General features: G+C 41.7%; 1 protein-coding gene across 1 annotated transcript; it reads right to left on the minus strand.

Annotated features, from left to right (window-relative positions):
• Positions 1-2,361: 2,361 nt before the first annotated feature.
• LOC138883835 (uncharacterized) lies at positions 2,362-11,030 on the minus strand. The gene is made up of 2 exons (XM_070164550.1): positions 10,623-11,030; positions 2,362-2,418 (listed from the first exon to the last, which is right to left on the minus strand). The coding sequence occupies exons 1-2, from the start codon at positions 11,028-11,030 to the stop codon at positions 2,362-2,364; spliced, it is 465 nt and encodes a 154-aa protein (XP_070020651.1).
• Positions 11,031-24,780: the final 13,750 nt, after the last annotated feature.

The following is a 24,780-nucleotide window of genomic DNA, read 5'->3' on the forward strand; positions in this document are numbered from 1 at the left end:
GTTCGGGCAAATAAAACAAAATATTTTTGAAAACAAAACTTTTTTTTTATTTCACTTCGTTTTCCTCAAAAATTCGGCAGAGTTTCAGTGCTATTTGGACATTGGTTTTTCTCAACACAGGTGATTAACTCTCTTAACCTTCTACAATGCTATTTTCCTTTCTCGACTTTTCCCAATATTCATAAGCCAGTCAACATGCAAGTCCAAAGCAAATAAATGCACAAGTAGCAAGCAAGATGCATCAGGATGATCTTCTCATTTTTGGTATACCTGTCCTAGACAGACCCAACCCCTGTGTTGAGTCTCCTAAGTCAAATGCACATGAAGCAAACAAGCGTTCCTACTAGGGACCCGGCATGAAGCTGTGTTTTTCTAGGTTTAAATCCTGAGGTTTATTGTTCTAGGCCTGGCTTACCCGAGCGGACAGCTCGAGCCGAGGGGGGCAGCGTACCGGGAATACAGAAGCTTTGCCGGCTTTGCAACTTGTCCGAACCTCGTTCTAAATTTGGGATATGACTCTAACAGAAAAGAAGTCATACAAAGTGCACACTTCTTCATGATTTAGAATACTTAGAGAGAAGAGGGGTTTCACAATAGTTTATATACAGTTCACAGAATATCAAAGCGGTAAAAGCAATCAATTAGCACATTAGGCCCAAATCATGTAACAAAGTCAGATAATGGATAAAGCCAACTATAACAATTATTCTAAGCTCGAATTCTTGAACCCTGAACCGGAGATTCTGGGTTCGATTCCTGTCATACCTCCTTTTTGCGCACCTACCTCGAAGGATAATGCACAAGGGAGTTTTTCCAATTTAAGTGACATTATTCGAAATGGGATTATTTATTTATTTCAGAGTCCCCACTTGGGATAGATTTGGCTTTTGGTGTCCCAAGTCACCGGTTTATCTTGAATCTCAATTCGAGGAAAATATTTGACTTTCCAAATGAAGTCTGCGAACCAGAAATTCTAAGTAAGGAATTCTGTTGACCCGAGGGAAGGTGTTAGGCACCCCCGGATCCCGTGGTTCTAGCACGGTCGCTTAAATTATTGTAATGGCTAAATATCTGATTTTAATATATGTTATAACTTATGTGCTTTTATTAACTTTAAACCGCTTTTATTATTATTTTTAATAGAATTGCAATGTCGTGAAAACGCATCTCGAACCACGTCGCAATCAATGCAGCCGTGGTTGTTGACACATTTCGACTCCATTGAGATTTGGATTTGGGTCACATAAATGTGCACCCGAGTTTAGGGAGGTAATATTATTAAGAACGCGCCTAAAGAGGCTAGCATATTATTATTTTTGGGGAAGGCCGTGAAATTCGCTAAACGGCCATTCCGAATTCTAAGTATTTTATTATGACCAATTATTGAGGGCCCCACAATTTGCATTTTTATTTGGCGAGGCTCGTCTCATCATTTTTATTTAAAGACCAATCCTGAAGTGACTATGATTTTTTCTAATTATTTGTCTTTAATAGTACGAACAAGTTCTAATTAATTAATGTATTTGAAAAGACCCAATGTTCATGATTCAATTTCAGTTCAATTAATTCTAACAACATAATAAGTAACAAATAAAACATTTTTAGCAATTCGTTCGAACCAGCCCAAATTTATATTTCATGAATGTGACTGGGCAGTTATGGGATCAGGCCCAGTCCCAAATGGACGTTGAAATCAAATTAGAGCCTGGGCCACTCATTATGTTACTAAAGCCCAAAATCAACAAAGACAAGGTTGTATAGCCTGAAAATTTCTGCAGGCTTGCACCAAATAGAATTTAAAGTTAACTAATGCCCAAACTTGTTCCAAAGCATTCCAATTATATCTACTGGTTTTTGAAATAGAGTAAACAATGTTCAACTCATTCCAATTAATAAAATACTAATCATTTGAATTCCAATTCCCTACTTACATGGTGGCTTCTGATGAGTTATTTGGACGTCACTAAAATGAAAAATAAACTGGAGTTTGAACTTAACAACATCGATTATAAAATGCAGGCTTCATGTTTTAGGAAAGTTTGAACTAGTGTTACTGAATTGGTGCTCAAGTGGTTCATGACTTCAAAATTGGATTACTGAAAACGGTCTATTAAAACACCAAACTGTTTAACCTATTTTTTGGTAATTACTGATAAGCAAATTCATTTATCCTATATTGCACTATACTACACCAGTGATACAACTCAATCAAATCAACGTTACCAACTCACAAAAGAGAATTCAACAGTTCACGAATTTAGACAGTCCAGTTGATATACACATTTTAAAATTTCACATGAACATAAATAAAAACTGTATGCAAGCTAAAGCAGGCAAACAACTGGCACTTCAATTTCTTTTTCAATTGGCTACATCAAGCTTGATATCACAAACATCAGTCACAGTTGAGCCAAGTACCTGGAATTAAAACAAAGAGAAGGAGAAGAGGTCAGCAGATGCAGTAAGATGAGCAGCCAACATCAACCAAAATCCAGCAGTACAAAATCAAAGAGCAATCCAGGAAGTGATTTTAAAACCCAGAAATGTTCACTAATAAAGCATATTCCCACAGATCAATCCAACACACATTCAAAATGCACTCAAAGCCCTCGGAATTGAACTTAGATGCCTTAGGACTTCACTGGAATAGAACTCAACCAAATCCAAGCTAAGTAGACTCAAATTCACTCTAACAAACCATTAAACACCTCTAAATATCTTTAGAATTAGAGCTTAGAACAAGAATGAAGCAATCCAAAAAAAAGGAATTTGAAAAAATGATTAGAATGAGCAATGAAGCAGTGAAAAATGTTTTCTAGTGTTTTTTTTTGTATTTTTTGTATATTTGAATGTCAAATGCAGATTTCAAATTTTGAGAAAAGTCAGAGAGACTTTTCAATGGGAATCTTTTTATGGCTGAAGTTTTGGGATCCCAGGGGTATCCTCTCGTTTGATTTTATAGGCCTTTAGAAAAGAGGAGCCCTCCCCCTTCAAAATAAATAGGCTGCCCAGACTTAAAGTATAGTTCCTACTCTGTCCTTTCCACCTTTTGTTGTCTAGGCATGGGTTTTCTTATTTAACATCTCCTGAAGTTCAAAAAGTAATGCATATCCTACTGTACAACAGGTTTCACTACCTATTCCATGTGCATTCTCAGCTTTTATTATTAAAACTCATCCTACATCTGACTTCCCACCTTTAAAGATGTCAACCAGGATGTATTTGCACTATAGATTCCCTCTTTTGATTAAATTATTCATTAATTTAATGGTTCACTACATACTTAACTGGCAGTCCACTTAATCTAAACCCTTTTTAGGTTTTCAAATCCCAAATTAAACTCTGAAATCTACATTAAAACTGCAGCTATAACCAATTCAACTTCCTAAATTTTGGACTGAACTTCAACCACAATGTGATCTTGACTTAAAACTATCCAATTATCCATTAAAACTCAGCAGTAAGCACATTAGGATTAAACAAGCCCAAACAAAATCAATTAACAGTGAGCTTAACTAATGAGTCGAGCATCAGCAAAGCGAATCGAATTCTTAAACAAAAAAAAATGCAAACAGAAATTCCAACACAACCTAAAAATCAGAATCAGTAAAGTTTTAACTATTGATTAACATTCGTATCCAATTCATAATGGATTAACTAACATACGATTGATTCATAGTCGATAACCGTATACGAACAACCAAACAATCGACCTAATTATACAGGCTGAACCGGAGAAACTGTGAAGAAAAAAGAAATCGAAAGAAAGGGTAGTAGGAGAACAAGAAGACATCAAACGACTAAAAATAAACAAGAAAAATGGAAACAGAAGTACCTGAAATCGATCTAAGCAAGAACAAACTTGAATTTTCCACATCTCTCCAATTTTGGTCCACTTGGACATTATTCGTGTGTTTTGTTTTAGCAAAACACAAGAATAAAGTCCAAACGGACCTAATCCGTTCACAATAACCCCCACTCGCCCATTTTTGGGATTTTAGGGTTCATCTTCGATCCAATATTCGAAGGGTTCTACGAGGATTCGAAGAATAAGGTTCAGGGTTTTGGAAAGAGGGTGCTTTGGTGGTTCAGGTGTGTTATTTTGGTCGGATTCAGAGTGGTTGCCGTCGGGTTTACGGTGAGGGGATGGATGGGCGACGCTTAGGGTTCATAGGTCGTTTGGTTCGTCTCTGAAAGAGACGAAGGAGGGGTGGTGTTTGGAAATGAGACGGGTAAAGGGGTTTGGGGGGTCTTTGACATATTAAAAATTGATCTCTTAATCTGGGCCGTTGGGTGATGGGATCCAACGGCTCTGATTTAAAAGAAATGATGGAGCGGTCCGGTTTAGTAACGGGTCAGGGTCGGATAATGGATGTGGGTGAGGGTTGGACGATCTGGACCGTTGATCAAGTGAGATCAACGGTCAGGATGGGGCATGACGGAACGACGTCGTTTGGGACGTCTGTGAGGGTTGGGCCAATTGGACCGGGTAAAGGGATGTTTGAATTGGGCTGATAATTATTGGGCCTGGTCCGATTTCCTTCTCTTCTTTTAATTTGTTTCTTTTTTTTCTTTTTCAAACTAATTTTCGAAATTTAAAAACCTAAAATCCTATTCTAACTTATAAAAAGCCAAATTAACTTAAATAATATTAGGTTACGTACAAAAATCACAGTTAAACACAAAAAATACAAAATGCCTATTTTTTTATGATTTTTCGATTATTGCCAAATAAATTATGATTTAAGTTTTAACCCACAAATTATAAAATTAAATCCTAAGGGTATTTTTTTGTATTTTCCTTTTATATGACTAATTAATTCTAAAAATGCAAAATTAATTACTAAATGCACATATATTATTTTTTTGTATTTTTCATTAATTAAGAAAAAATAAACATGCACGCACAAAAATGCAAATAATTAAAAAAATACCACAAAAAATTCTCAAAAATTGCATGTAAAGGAAAATTATTTTACTTTTTTTTTGATTTCTTTTGGAGTAATTGTTGTGAAGTAAAAATCACGTGCTCATAGCTGCCCCTCTTTGTTTGAAAACACGAAGAGTTTTCGTACAAAGATAAAGTGAGCGGATACAAGCGATTTTTGTCCGTTTGACTACTCCGTGTGAAGCCTTTTTTGAAAGATTTGACCGAACCTCTGCTTCGAAGGTTTCCTATATATCCTTGGCTAAAAAGGAATCAGGTCAATGTAGTTCGGGAAGTTTTGGTAGCTGAGACTACCAGGAGCTGTGGTTTTACTGTTACCGCTGTTGCTGTTGCTGTTGCTGCTACTGCTTGCTGACCTCTTTATTACACCAAAAGGGAAAATCGAAGCTAAGCTAGCTATGCCTATCAACTATGAGTTACAAGATTCCTATCTATAATTCTCTTGAAACTTGATCTTGAGTCTTAGCTGATTTTGCTGTAGACTTCGATCTGAATCTTGATGCTCGTAAGTTGTAGGTGCTTGTTTATTTCTGCAGCATTGAGTAAGACAGGATTGGCGGAGCTTGTGACTTCAATCAGATTTCGAGCAATCCGCACCTTTGTTTGCTCCAATATTTGAGCTCATTTCTTTTTTGTTCTTTTTTTCTTTTCTTTATTCTGGATTGAGACTCACTCCGCAGGTCATCTCGATCCCTGTGTTGGTCAAACCTGCTCAAGCATCAAAACAAACAACCGAACGAAATTTTTCTGCCCCAGTTTTACTAGGAAAATTTTGTGAGTTATTTGCAATAAAAATTCGCGGAATCGATGAGGGGATTGGAAACCCCAAGTCTAAAAGGCGCAACTCAGGGATTGGAGCCCTAATGTTCGCAAAATGAAAACGCTCAACTCCGGGATTGGAGCCCTAATGTAAACTGCTCAACTCAGGGATTGGAGCCCTAATGTTGGCTAAGGAAAGTCGCTCAACTCAGGGATTGGAACCCTAATGTTGGCTAAAGGAAAAACGCTCAACTCAGGGATTGGAGCCCTAATGTTGGCTAAGGAAAGTTGCTCAACTCAGGGATTGGAACCCTAATATTGGCTAAGGAAAGTCACTCAACTCAGGGATTGGAGCCCTAATGCTGGCTAAAGGAAGAACGCTCAACTCAGGGATTAGAGCCCTAATGTTGGCTAAGGGAAAGCTGCTCAACTCAGGGATTGGAGCCCTAATGTTGGCTAAGAAAAGTCGCTCAACTCAGGGATTGGAGCCCTAATGTTGGCTAAAGGAAAAACGCTCAACTCAGGCATTGGAGCCCTAATGTTGGCTAAGGGAAAACTGCTCAACTCAAGGATTGGAGCCTTAATGTTGGCTAAGGAAAGTTGCTCAACTCAAGGATTTGAGCCCTAATGTTGGCTAAAAGAAAATTGCTCGACTCAGGGATTGGAGCCCTAATGTCGGCTAAAGAAAGTTGCTCGACTCAGGGATTGGAGCCCTAATATCGGCTAAGGTAAATCGCTCAACTCAGGTATTGGAGCCCTAATGTCGGCTAAGGTAAAAGTGCTCAAATCAGGGTTTGGAGCCCTAATGTTGGCTAAAGGAAAATTGCTCGACTTAGGGATTGGAGCCCTAATATCGGCCAAGGTAAATCGCTCAACTCAGGGATTGGAGCCCTAACGTTGACTAGGAAAACTGCTCAACTCAGGGATTGGAACCCTAATGTTGGTAAAGGCGACTAGGGGATGGAGGCCCTATGTCTAAAATCTCAACTTAGGGATTGGAGCCCTAATATTGGTAAAGGCGACTAGGGAATGAAGGCCCTATGTCTAAAATCTCAACTTAGGGATTGGAGCCCTAATATTGGTCAAGGCGGCTAGGGAATGGAGGCCTTATGTCTAAAATCTCAACTTAGGGATTGGAGCCCTAATGTCGGCAAAAAGGCGACTAGGGAATGGAGGCCCTATGTCTAAAAATTTCAACTTAGGCATTGGAGCCCTAATGTTGGCAAAAAATGCGACTAGGGAATGGAGGCCCTATGTCTAAAAATCTCAACTCAGGGATTGGAGCCCTAATGTTGGTAAAAGACGACTAGGGAATTGAGGCCCTATGGCTAAAAATCACAACTCAGGGATTGGAGCCCTAGTGTTGGCAATAAAGACGACTAGGGAATGGAGGCCCTATGTCTAAAATCTCAACTTAGGGATTGGAGCCCTAACGTTGGCAAAAGGCGACTAGGGGATGGAGGTCCTATGTCTAAAAAATCTCAACTTAGGGATTGAAGCCCTAATGTTGGCAAAAGGCGACTAGGGAATGGAGGCCCTATGTCTAAAAAATCTCAACTCAGGGATTGAAGCCCTAATGTTGTCAATAAAGACGACTAGGGAATGAAGGCCCTATGTCTAAAATCTCAACTTAGGGATTGGAGCCCTAATATTGGTCAAGGCGGCTAGGGAATGGAGGCCCTATGTCTAAAATCTCAACTTAGGGATTGGAGCCCTAATGTCGGCAAAAAGGCGACTAGGGAATGGAGGCCCTATGTCTAAAAATTTCAACTTAGGCATTGGAGCCCTAATGTTGGCAAAAAATGCGACTAGGGAATGGAGGCCCTATGTCTAAAAATCTCAACTCAGGGATTGGAGCCCTAATGTTGGTAAAAGACGACTAGGGAATTGAGGCCCTATGGCTAAAAATCACAACTCAGGGATTGGAGCCCTAGTGTTGGCAATAAAGACGACTAGGGAATGGAGGCCCTATGTCTAAAATCTCAACTTAGGGATTGGAGCCCTAACGTTGGCAAAAGGCGACTAGGGGATGGAGGTCTTATGTCTAAAATCTCAACTTAGGGATTGGGGCCCTAATGTCGGCAAAAGGCGACTAGAGAATGGAGGCCCTATGTCTAAAAATCTCAACTCAGGGATTGGAGCCCTAATGTTGGCAAAATGCGACTAGGGAACGGAGGCCCTATGTCTAAAAATCTCAACTCAGGGATTGGAGCCCTAATGTTGGCAAAAAGGTAAAAGATTGATTTTGGGGCTTCTAAACTACCTTTTTTTTAAATTTTCTTCTTATCTATTTTCTTTCAATTCATTTTTTAGTAAAAAAAATGCAGGAAAGGATTTCGAGGAGACTTCCCTTTTGGGTTGATTATTGTTGCTAAGCTATTTCTAGCGCTTTCACATTTCTTTTTCCATTTTGGTTACACCTGCTTCTTGCACTGTTGCTTTGGATTGCACCTGCTTCAATTTTCAAACAAAGAACAATTGTTAGTTTGAAACGGTGGTCGGTTTTGTGGCCTTCATTGTTTTTGATCACTTGATCTCGGCCCAACTCTTTTGGCAAGAACCTCCGCCGCTTGCTGGCTTTTCTTAAAGATTGGTCTCTCTCCTAAAACCGAGGAACTCAACTTTTCAAAATTTATCATGACGGCTCACCCGTATAGGGCTTTGGCCCTTTCATTTTAATCTGCTTCTAGGGGCTTTTGACTTTGGATTTCTTATCATTTTCAATAACTCTGATTTTAGAGCATCGGCTATCATGGCCAGTTGGGATCGACTTGATGCACCCATTGAGGCTGGATACTTTTCTTTGGACTTGGCTTTTATTAAACAAAACCCTGTAAAACCAATCTTGCCACCTTTTTTTTGTATTAGTTTCGGAACAGAGTTAGACCGAAAGGGATTCAAGGAAAAGTAAAGAAAGGACAAGAAAAAATGAATTTAAGGAGAAACGTCCCTTTTGGGGGAAAGAAGGACTTATCTGGGGTGCATGCAGACTTCAATAGACATGACATGCTTCTTGGACTGGATACCCGATATGCACAACTATCCAACTCATTGTGAACCACATCTCCAAATCGAGAAACCTGGCCAGGACTCTTTCAGTGGTGGGGGGTGTCTTCTTTTCGATCGACGGCGCCCTTTACGGGTTTTCGCCAATCGACCTCTATCATTTCTCTTCTCACCGTCGCCTGATAGTACTCTTTACGAGTTTTCACTAACCAGGCTCTCTCATTTTCAATTTTTTTGCTCACTGTCGCCTTATGGTGCCCGTGTGAGTTTTCACCAATAAGACTCTCTCATTTTATTTCTCTCATTTTTATTGCATCAGATCCAAGTAGCTGTATTCTCTGATCCTTGAACATTCTCACTGATTGATCGGAAGGACTTGAAAGGATTTGGGTAAAAATGATTTGGATCGAATTATAACTTTGGAACCATTCAAACAGGATTATCGCAGGACCATTACAACATCTGCCCCAGTTTCACTTTTGAGGGAATTTGGATTTTTATTTTGGTGTGACTGAACCCCATAGAGAGGCTGCCTACGTATCCTTTCGGAATCAAGTCGAACGTAGTTCAGGAAAATATCTTTTTTTTTTTTTCATTTCTTTTTTTCAATAACACTTTCAAGTTCCAAAGAGGGCAATCAAAGAAGAGTAACCGACACAAATGGGTTTGCAAAGGGTAGATAGTGTTTGGGTAGTGAGAATAAAAGCCTTCGTCCTCCCAATCGGACAATGTTGTTATTACAGAAAGACTAAACATAGTACCTTTTGACTGCATCCGCATTTACAGCTGCTTCAGGATCATTTCCTTCGATATCGCCCAGATACAATGCTCCTCTCAGCAATATCTTTCTGATGACGTATGGGCCCTTCCAATTAGGAGCGAATTTTCCTTTTGCTTCCTGGTGATGGGGAAGAATACGCCTTAAAACGAGTTGCCCCACTTCAAAACTTCTAGGCCACACTTTCTTGTTATAGGCACAAGCCATTCTTTGTTGGTACAACTGCCCGTGGTAGACCGCAGCCATTCGCTTTTCATCGATCAAGGTTGATTGTTCCAGACGGGTTTTAACCCACTCACTGTCTTCAATTTCGACTTCAACAATGATTTGGAGAGAGGGGATTTCAACCTCGGCGGGTATTACGGCTTCTGTGCCATAAACCAAAAGATACGAGGTGGCTCCAATTGATGTGCGCACAGTAGTGGGATATCCCAACAATACAAACGACAACTTTTCATGCCACTGCCTGGAACTTTGAATCATCTTTCTCAAAATCTTTTTGATGTTTTTGTTTGCTGCTTCAACGACACCATTGCCTTTAGGCCGATAAGGAGTAGAGTTCTGGTGCATTATCTTGAATTGCTCACATATCTCCCCCATCAAATGACTATTCAAGTTTGCAGCATTGTCTGTGATAATAGTTGCAGGAATGCCAAAACGGCAGATAAGATTGGAGTGCACGAAATCTACCACAGCTTTCTTGGTGACAGACTTGAGAGTGATTGCTTCAACCCATTTTGTAAAGTAGTCAATGGCAACTAGTATGAATCTGTGTCCATTTGAGGCTTTTGGCTCGATTGGCCCAATGACGTCCATGCCCCAGGCAACAAATGGCCAAGGTGCAGACATGGGATGCAGTTCTGTGGGAGGTGCATGAATCAAATCACCGTGCACCTGACACTGATGACACTTCCGAACGAAACTAAAACAGTCCTTTTCCATGGTCATCCAGTAATAACCCGCTCGAAGGATTTTCTTTGCTAAAACATACCCATTCATGTGGGGCCCACATACTCCCATGTGTACCTCATGCATGATTCTTCCAGCCTCTTCTGCGTCAACACATCTTAACAAATTGAGGTCCAGAGTTCTCTTGTACAAGACATCCCCACTCAAAAAGAAACCACTCACGTGCCGTCTAATGGTTCTCTTTTGGTCTCCACTGGTTTGCTCGGGGTATTCTTGAGTTTTCAGAAACTTTTTGATGTCATGGTAACATGGTTGGGTATTTGGTGCTGCTTCAATTGTATTATAATAACCATGCCTTTTCCGGATTTTAATTTCCAAGGGATCTATGTGAGCATTGCCTGGATACGGCAGCATTGAGGCCAAAGTAGCAAGTGCGTCGGCTAATTCGTTGTGACAACGAGGAATGTACCTGAACTCTATCGACTTGAATCGCTTGCTGAGGTCTTCCATATGCTTCTTATAAGGGATAAGCTTAACATCTCGGGTTTCCCATTCTCCTTGGGCTTTCCGGATAATCAGATCCGAGTCTCCCATGATCAACAACTCTTCAACATTTTGGTCGATTGCCATGTTTATACCCATAATGCAAGCTTCATACTCGGCGGTATTGTTTGTACAGAAGAACCGAAGCCGAGCTGTGGCTGGATAGTGTTGACCAATGGGTGAGATCAAAATTGCCCCAATTCCAACACCTTTTGCGTTTACCGCCCCATCAAAGAACATTTTCCAAGCATGAGTGTATTCAGATATTGCCTCAACTGAATTTACTTCTTCATCTGGGAAGTAAGTTCTCAAAGGTTGGTACTCATCATCAATCGGGTTCTCAGCCAAATGATCCGCTAATGCCTGGGCTTTCATTGCCGTGCGAGTGACATAGACTATGTCAAACTCCGTGAGCAAGATCTGCCACTTTGCTAATCTCCCAGTGGGCATTGGTTTCTGAAATATGTACTTTAAAGGATCCAACCTGGTTATGAGGTAGGTGGTGTAAGCTTGCAAATAATGCCTCAGCTTCTGAGCGACCCATGTCAAAGCACAACAAGTTCTTTCCAATAAAGTGTACTTGGCTTCATAACTAGTAAACTTCTTGCTCAGATAGTAAATGGCCTGCTCCTTTTTTCCGGTCACGTCATGTTGCCCGAGGACACAGCCAAAAGAATTTTCCAAGACGGTCAGGTACAAGAACAGAGGCCTCCCTGGCTCAGGTGAGACTAAGACTGGCGGATTTGACAGATATTCCTTGATTTTATCAAAAGCTTCTTGACATTCAACTGTCCATTTGATTGCCGCATCTTTCTTTAACAACTTAAATATGGGTTCACACGTGGAGGTCAACTGAGCAATGAAACGACTGATGTAATTCAATCTTCCCAACAAACTCATAACATCTTTCTTGGTTCTTGGAGGAGGCAAATCCCGAATAGACTTTATCTTTGTTGGATCTAACTCGATGCCCCTCCGACTGACTATGAATCCCAAGAGTTAGCCGGATGGTACCCCAAATGCACATTTGGCTGGGTTCAGCTTCAAATCATATTTGTGCAGCCGCTCAAAGAATTTTCTCAAGTCCCGAACATGGTCGTCCTGGGTTTTGGATTTGATGATTACATCGTCCACATACACCTCTATCTCTTGGTGCATCATATCATGAAAAATGGCAGTCATGGCCCTCATGTAGGTTGCCACGACATTTTTCAGACCAAATGGCATGACTCTATAACAGTAAGTGCCCCAAGGTGTGGTAAAAGCTGTCTTTTCTGCATCTTCTTCATCCATCAACACCTGGTGGTATCCTGCGTAACAATCCACAAAAGACTGTATTTCATGTTTGGCGCAGTTATCAACAAGGATGTGGATGTTTGGCAAAGGGAAATTGTCCTTGGGGCTTGCTTTGTTCCGATCTCGGTAGTCAACGCACACCCGGATTTTTTCCATCTTTCTTTGGCACAGGAACTATATTAGCTAGCCATGTGGTGTATCGGACCACTCGGATCACTCCCGCCTTTAACTGTTTTGTGACCTCTTCTTTAATCTTGTCACTGATATCAATTTTGAACTTCCTCTGTTTTTGCTGGATAGGGGAATAATTGGGGTAGGTTGACAACTTATGGACCACTAAATCGACACTTAATCCTTGCATGTCATCGTATGACCAAGCAAACACATCTTTGAATTCAAACAAAAGTTGGATCAATGCGTCCCTGGTTCTTTCATCTATATGAATGCTTATCTTGGTTTCTTTGACTTCTTCAGAGCTACCCAAATTAACCGGCTCGGTTTCATTTAAGTTTGGCTTAGGTTTATTCTCAAATTGTTCCAATTCTCGATTTATTTCCTTAAAAGCCTCTTCTTCATCATATTCCAGTTCTTGGTTCATTATTTCGCAGTTAGACAGCGTGTTTGGATCTAGGCATGAAGTCCGCAAGCATGTCATGTTATTTAAAGCCACATTATTAGAGCTGAAAGAAAAAAGAGAAAAAATAACAAAATCAGAAAGAATAAATAAGGATGGACGATGAAATATGATTTCATTTCTTTGAATTTGAAGATAACAGGGTTTACATTGGAAATTAAAAGATAAGAAACTAAAGAAAAACATCCGAGTTACACCCTGACATAACTCGCGATGCAGAAAAAGTGGCAGGACAGGTCTACCGGGACTCCCGCCTGATTGGGAATGGCGTAGCCTTCCAATTCTGCAGCTTGGCATTGGGTCCCATATACAGCACCTCAGCGGTGCTTGAGCCCTCCCCTGGCTGGACCATGTGGGTTTCATATAGTATCTTCCTCATTGCCCAACAGATCTCTTCAATCTCTTCGGCAGTAAATGCCTCATCTTCTTCTTTCTTCTGGTATTTTGGCTTGACAAATGTTCTGTACAGATGCGGAACCGGCTGAGGCAAGACCCAACCATCATTCTTTCTATCATCTGCCCATCTTATATCAGCTGGAGTGGGTCGGAAGCCTACCCCGAAGAACTTTTCACTGGTGGGCAGGGTGATAAGTTCAACTATCCCTTTCAATGATTTCCCAAGTCCCTTCCCCAGTTTGAAGCCATGTCGGATCATTTATTTGGCCACCATGATTGATGCATTAGAAAGGAAGGGTTGGGGGCAAGGGTTTCCTTCTTTGTACTAGTCTGCAACCACAATTTCAAAAGCCTGATAAACTATGTGCTCACTCCCCTCTCTTGCTTCAAGACATGGGACTGATGGGTCCCGATAAATTGATTGCTCATCTTCTTCGTGGACCACGATTTCTTGATCCTCATGCTCAAACTTCACCATCTGATGAAGAGTAGAGGGTACATCCCCCACTGCATGAATCCATGGCCTCCCCAAAAGAAAGTTGTAGGATGTGTCCATGTCTAGAACCTGGAAGGTTACTTCAAAGTCTACTGGGCCGATTATCAGAATTAGATCGATCTCTCCAATTGTGTCCCTTTTGATGCCATCGAAGGCACGTACGCAGACATTGTTGGGTCGGATTATTTCGGTCCCGATTTCCATGCGCTGTAGAGTTGAAAGTGGGCAAATGTCTACTCCAGAGCCTCCGTCCAACATAACCCTTTTCACATAGTGCCCTTTGCATTTGACTGTTAGGTGCAGGGCTTTGTTATGTGCGGCCCCTTCTGAGGGCAAATCATTTTTGCTGAAAGTGATCTGGTTGATTGCGAAAAATCTTTCTGCCATTCTGTCCAACTGCACTACAGAAGTATCAACAGGCACATATGCTTCGTTAAGGGTCTTGATCAATACCTTCTGATGTTCGGTGGAGTTCATCAACAAAGCCAACAAGGAGACTTGTTCGGGAAATTTTCGAAGCTGGTCAATCACCTCATAATCTGCCATTTTCATGTTTTGAAAGAAAACCTCCACTTCTTTGGCACTCACGGGCTTCATAAGTGGGAAGCGCTTTCTAGTAGCGTTGTTCACCTCTTCCAAATTGGAATACTTTTCAACAGGGTTATTTTCTTGAACTTCTCCTGGGATTTCTTTGCCCTTATAGGTCACCACCGTTTTGTTGTAGTTCCAGGGCACAGCATTAGGATCTTTCATGGGCTTCTATGGCGCGCGTCCAATAACCACGGGCTCATTAAGCCTCGATGGCTTAATTGGCCCCCGCATCACATAAGCCCCCTTGGGCACATACATCTGGGTTGTTTTGTTCAGCTCGAATCTCCTGGGAGGACTCAATGTCATCTACTTTTCTTTACGGCCTTGAGAGACGTAGAGAACAACATCTTTGGGAGGCGTTGCCCCGGTCTCAACTTCAATTTTCTTCTCTGACTTTGGAGGGGTGGTTTCTTTCTTTTTCTCCCCTTTATCTTGCTTCGGGGCAGCTTTTGATTTCTTTTCTTCGTCAGCAATGGCAATGATGGCCTTCAATGCTGGGTAAAATTCCTTATCCTCACAAATCATTCCAATTACCGGCCCGTTGTTGTGGGCTGGCAGTGGGTTGTTGGTCACATTGGGAACATCTTCATCCCTCAGCACTATCTTCCTTTGTTCTATCAAGTTCTCCACGGCTCTTTTCAGAGTCCAACAATCATCCGTGTCATACCCTTCTGCCCCTGAGTGATAGGCGCATCAGGTACCGGCTCTGTAAGCGGGTGATGCTGGGTTTTGCCTAGTTTGAGGAACAGGCTGTAGTAGACCCATTTGAATAAGCTTTGGTAACAGACTGGAGTAGGTTTCGCCAATTGGTGTGAAATTTGGCCTCTTGGGCGGTTCATGAGGGTGGAAATTATTTTGTGGAGGACGGGGGTTGTAGTGGGTTTGGTAAGGAGGTTGGTTTCTAGGAAATGCAGCTTGATTTCTGTTGGCTTGTTTTTGTGGCCGGACATAAGGCTGAACATTCATGACTGAGTATGGCTGAGGAGTATAGGCCAAGTCTTGGTAAGTGTAATAGTGCTGCGGGGTCCTTTATGAGAAAAAGGATCTGGGAGTACAGTTTCTCCTTGCACCCGACACTACCATGGATGTTTCTTCCTTTTTCTTTCCCTTTGCTATTCCTCCAGACCCACCCTGAATGGCTTGGGAGGTAGCTCTGATAGCGGATTGGCTTAGAATTCGACCCGTTTTCAGCCCATTTTCAACCATTTCGCCAATCTTTATAGCTTCAGCAAACGGTTTACCCATTGCGGACATCATATTTTGGAAGTAGTCAGCTTCCTGGGCTTGAAGGAAAACTGTGACCATTTCAACCTCATCCATCGGAGGCTTTACCCTGGATGCCTGCTCACGCCATTTAACTGCGTACTCTCGGAAGCTTTCTGAGGATTTCTTTTTCAAGTTTGTCAATGAGTTCCTATTTGGAGCAATATCAATGTTGTACTGGAACTGCCTGACGAAATCTCTAGCAAGATCATCCCATATGTACCAGCGGGATATATCCTGGTCCATGTACCACTCAGATGCGATGCCAGCCAGACTTTCTCCGAAATAGGCTATGAGTAGTTCTTCCTTTCCACCGGCTTCTCGCAGCTGATTGCAATATCTCTTGAGATGAGCAATAGGATCACCATGCCCATCGTACTTCTCAAATTTTGGGGTTTTGAATCCCAATGGTAGGTGCACATGAGGGAACATGCATAAGTCGGCATAGGATACACTTTTCTGTCCACTCAAGCCTTGTATGCTTTTGAGACTCTGTTCCATACTCCTCATCTTCCTCACAATCTCTTCTTGCTCAGGAGTTTTGGTGGTCTTTTCTTGCCCCGCAGTGAACTCAAATTGGGGTGGTTGAGGGTAAGTATAAGTAGGAAACTGAGGAGGTTCCACTGGGAAAGATGGTGCTTGAAATGTTAAGGAAGATGAATCAAAGTTAGGCCTGGGTAAAGCAGGTTGTGCCGTAGCTGAACAAGGTGGCACGGTGAATATGTTTTAAGTCGCACTTGAAGCTAACACCTGGGGGCGAGACTCAGAAGGTGTTCCAGCAAAGTGGGCTGAAATGGTAGGATATCCCAGTGGGGTATTTGGATAACTTATGGGGATGTTGGAGGTCCCACTTGCCCTGGGAAAAAGCTCAGGGAATCCAGGGATCGCACTTGGCGGTTCTTTTCCATTGGCCCAGGCGTCCCACATTTCTATCATGCGGAGACGCAGAATTCTATTTTCCTCAGCCGTTGCTGACTCAGAAGTTGGGATGGCCGAGATCGGACTATCCTCTGGAATAGGAACTGTTGGCAGAGGAATTTCCGAAGACATTTCAACGCTTCCTTTTGACCTTGTGAAGTATGAATGTGAAGCCAGACTACCACAAAACCAACCACCTTACTATAGAACCTTTTCAATAGTAGACAACAAACCAGTTATTTTGAAGCAATTAACACATAGGAAATCGCACGTTGGGGTTGTCACACCTCCTTTTTCCGCACCCGAGAGGGTACAAGAGAGTTTTTCCCAATTAAAGGACAATCGAAACGGGATTCGTTTGTTTATTTTAGAGTCGCCACTTGGGAGATTTAGGGTGTCCCAAGTCACCAATTTTAATCCTGAATCGAGGAAAAGAATGACTCCATATTACAGTCTGCGTACCAGAAATCCGGATAAGGAATTCTGTTAACCCGGGAGAAGGTGTTAGGCATTCCCGAGTTCCGTGGTTCTAGCACGGTCGCTCAACTGTCATATTCGGCTTATTTATCTGATTTTAATACAATTATGAACCGATGTGCCAATTTTAACTTTTACCACTTTATTATTATTTTTTTTAAAAGGAATGTGAACATCGCTTAAAACACGTCTTTGGACTGTGTCACATGAAATGCACCCACAATCCGGAACACATTTTATTTGACGTTTTGGGATTTGGATTTGGGTCGCATGAAATGCACACCCAAGTTAAGGAAAATAAATTGTTAAAGGCGCGCCTGAAGCAACTAACGTATTGTTATTTTGGGAAGGGCCGTGGAATTCGCTAAACGGCATGTCCCGAATTCTAAATATTTTAATATATATACATTTAGAGGGCCCCGCAGCTTGTGCATTTTTGTTTGTCGAGGCTCGTCTCATTCATTATTTTTAAAAGAATTTGCAACGTCATGGAAATGCATCTCAGACCACGTCACAATCAATGTACCCGTGATTAGAGACACATTTCGATTTCGTTGAGACTTGGATTTGGGTCACATAAATGTGCACCCGAGTTTAAGGAGATAATATTATTAAAGGCGCGCCTAAAGCAACTAGTGTATTGTTATTTTGGGTAGGGCCGTGAAATTTGCTAAACGGCCCGTCCCGGAATCTAAGTATTTAATACATATATTTTTGTGAGAGCTCCGCAATCTGTACATTTTTTATTTTGGCTAAGCTTGTCTCGTTTTTTTTATTTTTATTTTTAAAGGATGCTATTTTTATGCCTTTAACAATACTAAACCTTACAGCCTCTTTACAACTAAAATCCCATAACTTGTTAGAAGTTTAATTAAAGGAGTTTAGCGAATGAGTGTTTCGGGAGTAGTAACAGCATGTACTAATACTAATTTTGTCCGAATGACCTAAGCAAAGGAAGGGACGAACAGATTAACGTCAAACTTGTGTCATAGAACAACTAGTCCAACTTAATTAAATGACATCGAATAAACAAGAATCACATAACACAAAATGAGCAAAAATGCATACGATGAAAACATAAGCAGAAAATTATCATACCAATTTCTATATTGCATCTTCGAACATTAAACGTAACATTTCCTTATCTAATACTTGAGGTTTACTAACCTGAACAAACAGAAACGGATAGAGCCATGGACCAACCCTCAACGTCGACCTCAACGAACAACCTCGACGAACAAAAACGACCTCAAAGGAAACTGAAAGCTCGTCCCAAAAGTTCTAACGACCCGAGGTGTTCGCTGCTACTGGCTTTTCTCGACGCAGCCGATCGATGCGAAAAGATGAAGCAGAAGGGGTCGAGGGACAGTGACGATGCAGCAACAACAGCTGCTGCTCGACGGGGGCTCCGGTGGTCGTTTGGCTTGAGGAAGGAGCAGCTATGGAGGGTCGTTTGGGCAGTGACGACGCAGCAACAATGGAGGGTCGTTTGTGCAGTGACGACGCAGCAGCAATGGAGGGTCGTTTGTGCAGTGACAACGCGGGGAGTCGGGGTTGGGGTCCCGACGAGGGTTTAGACAGTAGGGTCGAGGGGCAACGACGAGTTGCTGCTGCTCGACGGATTTAATGGAGGATCGCCGGAAAATGGTTTGATGGAGCTAGGAGGAGGAGGAGTGGTGATGGTTTCCGGCGTTGGTTTGGACAGTGACGACGAGCAAGAGCTCGCTGGCCGGGGGGATAGGGTGGTGCGACTGGTTTTGGTTACGACTGGGGTGCAACTGCTTTTGGTTACGACGGGGGGGGGGGGGTGCGATTGGTTTTGGTTTTTTGGAGTAGGGTTTGTTCGTTCTTCTTCTTTTGGAGGAAGAAGATAAACGGTGCTTCTCTATTTCCAAATCTATCCAACCAAAAATCTGTTAAAAAAAAGTTCCCCTTTTCAAAATCTGTTCTTGGTCCTTATAGCTTGTCCGTGTATTAGCCTTTTGCCAAGAAAAATGGATCCCATGCGTGGTGGGGTTCAAGACTTATGTCCCCCACGCGTGGTGGGGTTCCCCGTGTACGGTGTCCCGTCCGTGTTCCCCACACGTGTCCCCCATGTGTGGTGGACTCGGATTATTATGGGCTAGGCCCGAAAATTAGGCCTAAAAACGGGTAGTTTGAACCCGAATATTATTCTTTTGCCCGGACCCGAGAATAAGAACACGACGTTGCTCAACTAATCCTATGTAAGCAAAATAACTACCAAAAATAAGACTAATATTTAAAACAAAACTATATCTTTTTTAATATTTTTTCAAGATTAAAATAGCTACCAAATATTAATAAAACTATTTTTTTTGTAATTTTCGTTTTTATATAAAGATAAAATATAAAGTAATATTTTTGTATTTTTTCCAAAATTAAAATGACTACAAAACATTATTAGAACTATATTTTTTGGTAATTTTCGAAATTATGTAAAGTACAAAATAAGGTGCTATTTTTTGTATTTTTTCAAGTTTATGAGAGATACATAAATTAAAATTTATATATATATTTTTGTAATTTTCTTTTGCGATGAAAATAAAGTAAAAATAGTTAAAATAACTATATTAGACCCGATTTCACATATTCACGCTAAAAATGTGAAAATTCTCGGGGAGGGTCACAGGTGTCTACAGCTGCCCCTCTTTGACTGGAAACACGAAGAGTTTTCCGACAAAGAACGACTAGACATGTTTTTGACCTGACCATTATTTGGAGGGACTACACTAAGAAAAGGAAGGGGATGTGACCGAGCCCTGGTATCTGAGCTGCCTACATATCCTTGGTTATATAGGAATCAGGCCACGTGTAGTTCGGGAATGAGAGAGGTGGTAGAGTGTACCGAGGTGAAGAGCCGATCGAGGTGCCAAGTCGTCGAGGTTCCGGTCCGCGGTCCTGTCATTACATCAAAAATGAAAACTGAAAAGACTAACTAAGCATATCAGCCACTAGTTACAAGGATTCCTATCTATAAGTCTTCTGAAACTTGATCTTGAGTCTTGAATGGTGCTTCATACAGACTTTGGATTTGAACCTTGATACTTGATAGTTGTAGGCGCTAGTTCTTGAGCAGACCACATATGTTCTCCACTCCCATACTTTGGATTCCTTTTTCTTTTTTTTTTCTTTTTTTTGTGACTAGCTTCTGTTGATCATCTCAGATTGTTGACTCGCATTCTTGAGGCGAGCTTCTGCCGTTTACAACTTGGATTGAATGCTGAAGATTTCTGTTGTAGCCTTCTGCCTTCCAGTGGGTTACTGCTTTATCCTCTGTTCTACAGGCGGACTCCTGACTTCTTCAATCTTCGACATACAACAACCTCCGCTCTACAGGCAGGCTCCTGACAACCAAAACAAACAAAACAAACGAAAATTTCCTAACCCAGTTTGCACTGGGAAGATTTGTGAGTCGTTAGCAAAACTGTAACCCACTTATACTATTGATGCAATGATGAGAGTAAACTAAAGACTAGACTAGGATGTGCATCTCCTACAAGTAAAACCAAAAACTCTTGCTAGCAAATGTGTCTGCTAAACTAAAACCTTAATGACTCAAACTAGGAGGTGCGTCTCCTATGGTTGAATCAGAATGAACTAAACTAGGAAATGCGTCTCCTAAGGGTGAAAACTTCAGTGACTAGAACTAGGAAGTGCGTCTCCTATGAATAAAATCTCGATTTAGGAAGTGCGTCTCCTAAAAAACTTGAAAGACCTTGATTAGGAAGTGCGTCTCCTACGGGTAAACATCAAAAACTGGACTAGGAATTGTGTCTCCTATGGTCGAACTTAAAATTAATCAAACTAGGAAGTGCATCTCCTAAGGGTGAAATCTCAATTCCGGAAGTGCGTCTCCTGAAATAAAATATAACCTGAAAAAGCCAAACTAGGAAGTGCGTCTCCTATAAATGAACTATCAATATTAGGAAGTGTGCCTCTTATGGGTAAAATCTCAATGACTCAAACCAGGAAATGTGTCTCCTACGAATGAAATCTTAAATGAACCAGACTAGGAAGTGCGTCTCCTAAAGCAAAAATATAACCTAAGCGAACCAGACTAGGAAATGCATCTCCTAATAATGAAAACTTAATTCAGGAAGTGCGTTTCCTATGTATGAAATTAAACTTAGGAAGTGCGTCTCCTAGGGGTAAAATAATCTTAGGAAGTGCGTCTCCTATGGGTGAAACCTTAATGATTTTGAATCTAGGAAGTGCGTCTCCTATGAGTAAAAATAATTTAGGAAGTGCGTCTCCTATGCGTGAAATCTTAATTTAGGAAGTGCGTCTCCTATGGGGTAAAAGTAAACTTAGGAAGTGCGTCTCCTATGGGGTAAAACTAAACTTAAGGAAGTGTGTCTCCTATTGGTAAAATAAACTTAGGAAGTGCGTCTCCTGTGGGTACAATAAACTTAGGAAATGCGTCTCCTGTGGGTACAATAAACTTAGGAAGTGCGTCTCCTATTGCTAAAACTTACTTAGGAAGTGCGTCTCCTATGGGTACAACTATACTTAGGAAGTGCGTCTCTTGTTGGTGAAATAATCTTAGGAAGTGCGTCTCCTGTTGGTGAAACTTACTTAGGAAGTGTGTCTCCTCTTGGTGAAACTTAACTTAGGAAGTGCGTCTCCTCTTGGTGAAACTTACTTAGGAAGTGTGTCTCCTCTTGGTGAAACTTACTTAGGAAGTGCGTCTCCACCTGGTGAAACTATTCTTAGGAAGTGCGTCTCCTCTCGATGAAACTTAATTTAGGAAGTGCGTCTCCTATTGGTAAAACTATTCTTAGGAAGTGCGTCTCCTCTGGTGAAACTATTCTTAGGTAGTGCGTCTCCTCTCGGTGAAACTTAATTTAGGAAGTGCGTCTCCTATTGGTAAAACTATTCTTAGGATGTGCGTCTCCTGTTGGTGAAACTTACTTAGGATGTGCATCTCCTGTTGGTGAAACTAACTTAGGATGTGTGTCTCCTGTTGGTGAAACTAACTTAGGATGTGCGTCTCCTCTTGGTGAAACTTAACTTAGGATGTGCGTCTCCTGTTGGTGAAACTAAGTTAGGAAGTGCGTCTCCTACTGGTGAAACTTAACTTAGGATGTGCGTCTCCTCTTGGTGAAACTTAACTTAGGATGTGCGTCTCCTATTGGTAAAACTATTCTTAGGAAGTGCGTCTCCTCTGGTGAAACTATTCTTAGGAAGTGCGTCTCCTCTCGGTGAAACTTAATTTAGGATGTGCGTCTCCTGTTGGTGAAACTAACTTAGGAAGTGCGTCTCCTACTGGTGAAACTTAACTTAGGATGTGTGTCTCCTCTTGGTGAAACTTAACTTAGGATGTGCGTCTCCTATTGGTAAAACTATTCTTAGGAAGTGCGTCTCCTCTGGTGAAACTATTCTTAGGAAGTGCGTCTCCTCTCGGTGAAACTTAATTTAGGAAGTGCGTCTCCTATTGGTAAAACTATTCTTAGGATGTGCGTCTCCTGTTGGTGAAACTTACTTAGGATGTGCGTCTCCTGTTGGTGAAACTAACTTAGGATGTGCGTCTCCTGTTGGTGAAACTAACTTAGGATGTGCGTCTCCTCTTGGTGAAACTTACTTAGGAAGTGCGTCTCCTATTGGTGAAATTATTCTTAGGAAGTGCGTCTCCTCTCGATGAAACTTACTTAGGAAGTGCGTCTCCTATTGGTGAAATTATTCTTAGGAAGTGCGTCTCCTCTTGGTGAAACTTACTTAGGAAGTGCGTCTCCTATTGGTGAAATTATTCTTAGGAAGTGCGTCTCCTCTTGGTGAAACTTACTTAGGAAGTGCGTCTCCTATGGGTGAAACTAACTTAGGAGGAAATGCCTCTCCTATGGGTGAAACTAACTTAGGAGGAAATGCATCTCCTATAGGTAAAAATAAACTTTAGGAGGAAATACATCTCCTATGGGTAAAAAGCAAACTTAGGAGGAAATGCATCTCCTATGGGTAAAACTAAACTTAGGAGGAAATGCCTCTCCTATGGGTAAAAATAACTTAGGAGGAAATACATCTCATATGGGTAAAAAACAAACTTAGGAGGAAATGCTTCTCCTATGGGTGAAACTAAAACAAACTTAGGAGGAAATGCATCTCCTATGGGTGAAACTAAAACAAACTTAGGAGGAAATGCATCTCCTATGGGTGAAACTAAAACAAACTTAGGAGGAAATGCATCTCCTATGGGTAAAGACGTGGAATGTATTCCCTTGTTATACAGGTGGACGCCTAATGGTAAAGACACAAAATGTATTCCCTTGTTATACAGGTGGGCGCCTAAAATATGAAATGCACAGACAAAAAGTATTCCTCTCGTTATTCAGGTGGGCGCCTGTTTCAACACTTGTAATGAAAAGACTAAAATGTATGCCTCTGTTCTATGGGCGGGCTCCCAACTTCAACACTTGAAGTGAAAAGACTGAAATGTATGCCTCTGTTCTATGGGCGGGCTCCCAACTTCAACACTTGAAGTGAAAAGACTGAAATGTATGCCTCTCGTTATACAGGTGGGCGCCTGACAAGAAATTTAAAGACTGAAAAAGTATTCCTCCCGTTATACAGGTGGGCGCCTGGCATGAAATTTAAAGACTGAAATGTATTCCTCTTGTTATACAGGTGGGCGCCTGGTTATGAAATGAACAGACAAAAAAGTATTCCTCTCGTTATTCAGGTGGGCGCCTGTCTTCAACAATAACTTTGAAAATAAGATCCTATTTGAGGCGGATGAACCCAACATATCCTATTTGAGGGCGGATGAACCCGACATATCCTATTCGAGAGTGGATGAACCCGAACTATCCTATTTGAGGGCGGATGAACCCGACATATCCTATTTGAGGGCGGATGAACCCGACGTATCCTATTTGAGGGCGAATGAACCCATCATATCCTGTTTGAGGGCGGATGAACCCAGCATATCCTGTTTGAGGGCGGATGAACCCGACATATCCTATTTGAGGGCGGATGAACCCGACGTATCCTATTTGAGGGCGGATGAACCCGACATATCCTGTTTGAGGGCGGATGAACCCGACATATCCTATTTGAGGGCGGATGAACCCGACATATCCTATTCGAGGGCGGATGAACCCGACATATCCTATTCGAGGGCGGATGAACCCGACATATCCTATTCGAGGGCGGATGAACCCGACATATCCTATTCGAGGGCGGATGAACCCGACATATCCTATTCGAGGGCGGATGAACCCGACATATCCTATTCGAGGGCGGATGAACCCGACATATCCTATTCGAGGGCGGATGAACCCGACATATCCTATTCGAGGGCGGATGAACCCGACATATCCTATTCGAGGGCGGATGAACCCGACATATCCTATTCGAGGGCGGATGAACCCGACATATCCTATTCGAGGGCGGATGAACCCTACAGGTGGGCGCCTAATGGTAAAGACATGAAATGTATTCCCTTGTTATACAGGTGGGTGCCTGAAATATGAAATGCACAGACAAAAAGTATTCCTCTCGTTATTCAGGTGGGCGCCTGTCTATACTAAGACATAAAAGTATTCCTCTCGTTATTCAGGTGGGCGCCTGTCTTCGAGAAAATTTTCACAATGAGAAAATTTTCTGCCCCGGTTTGATGATTTTCTTTATGGCCTGTCTTTCCGCCATCAATAACGTTCATTTTCCCTGTTTCTAAATCAAAGAAAAATTTGTTAGTTTAAAAACATGGTAAGCGGTCATGCCACTCTTGTTGGGGATGGTTTCCTCTTTCT

The sequence above is a fragment of the Nicotiana sylvestris genome, chromosome 12 (assembly GCF_000393655.2).
Source record: "Nicotiana sylvestris chromosome 12, ASM39365v2, whole genome shotgun sequence".
NCBI classification, from domain to species: Eukaryota; Viridiplantae; Streptophyta; class Magnoliopsida; order Solanales; family Solanaceae; genus Nicotiana; species Nicotiana sylvestris.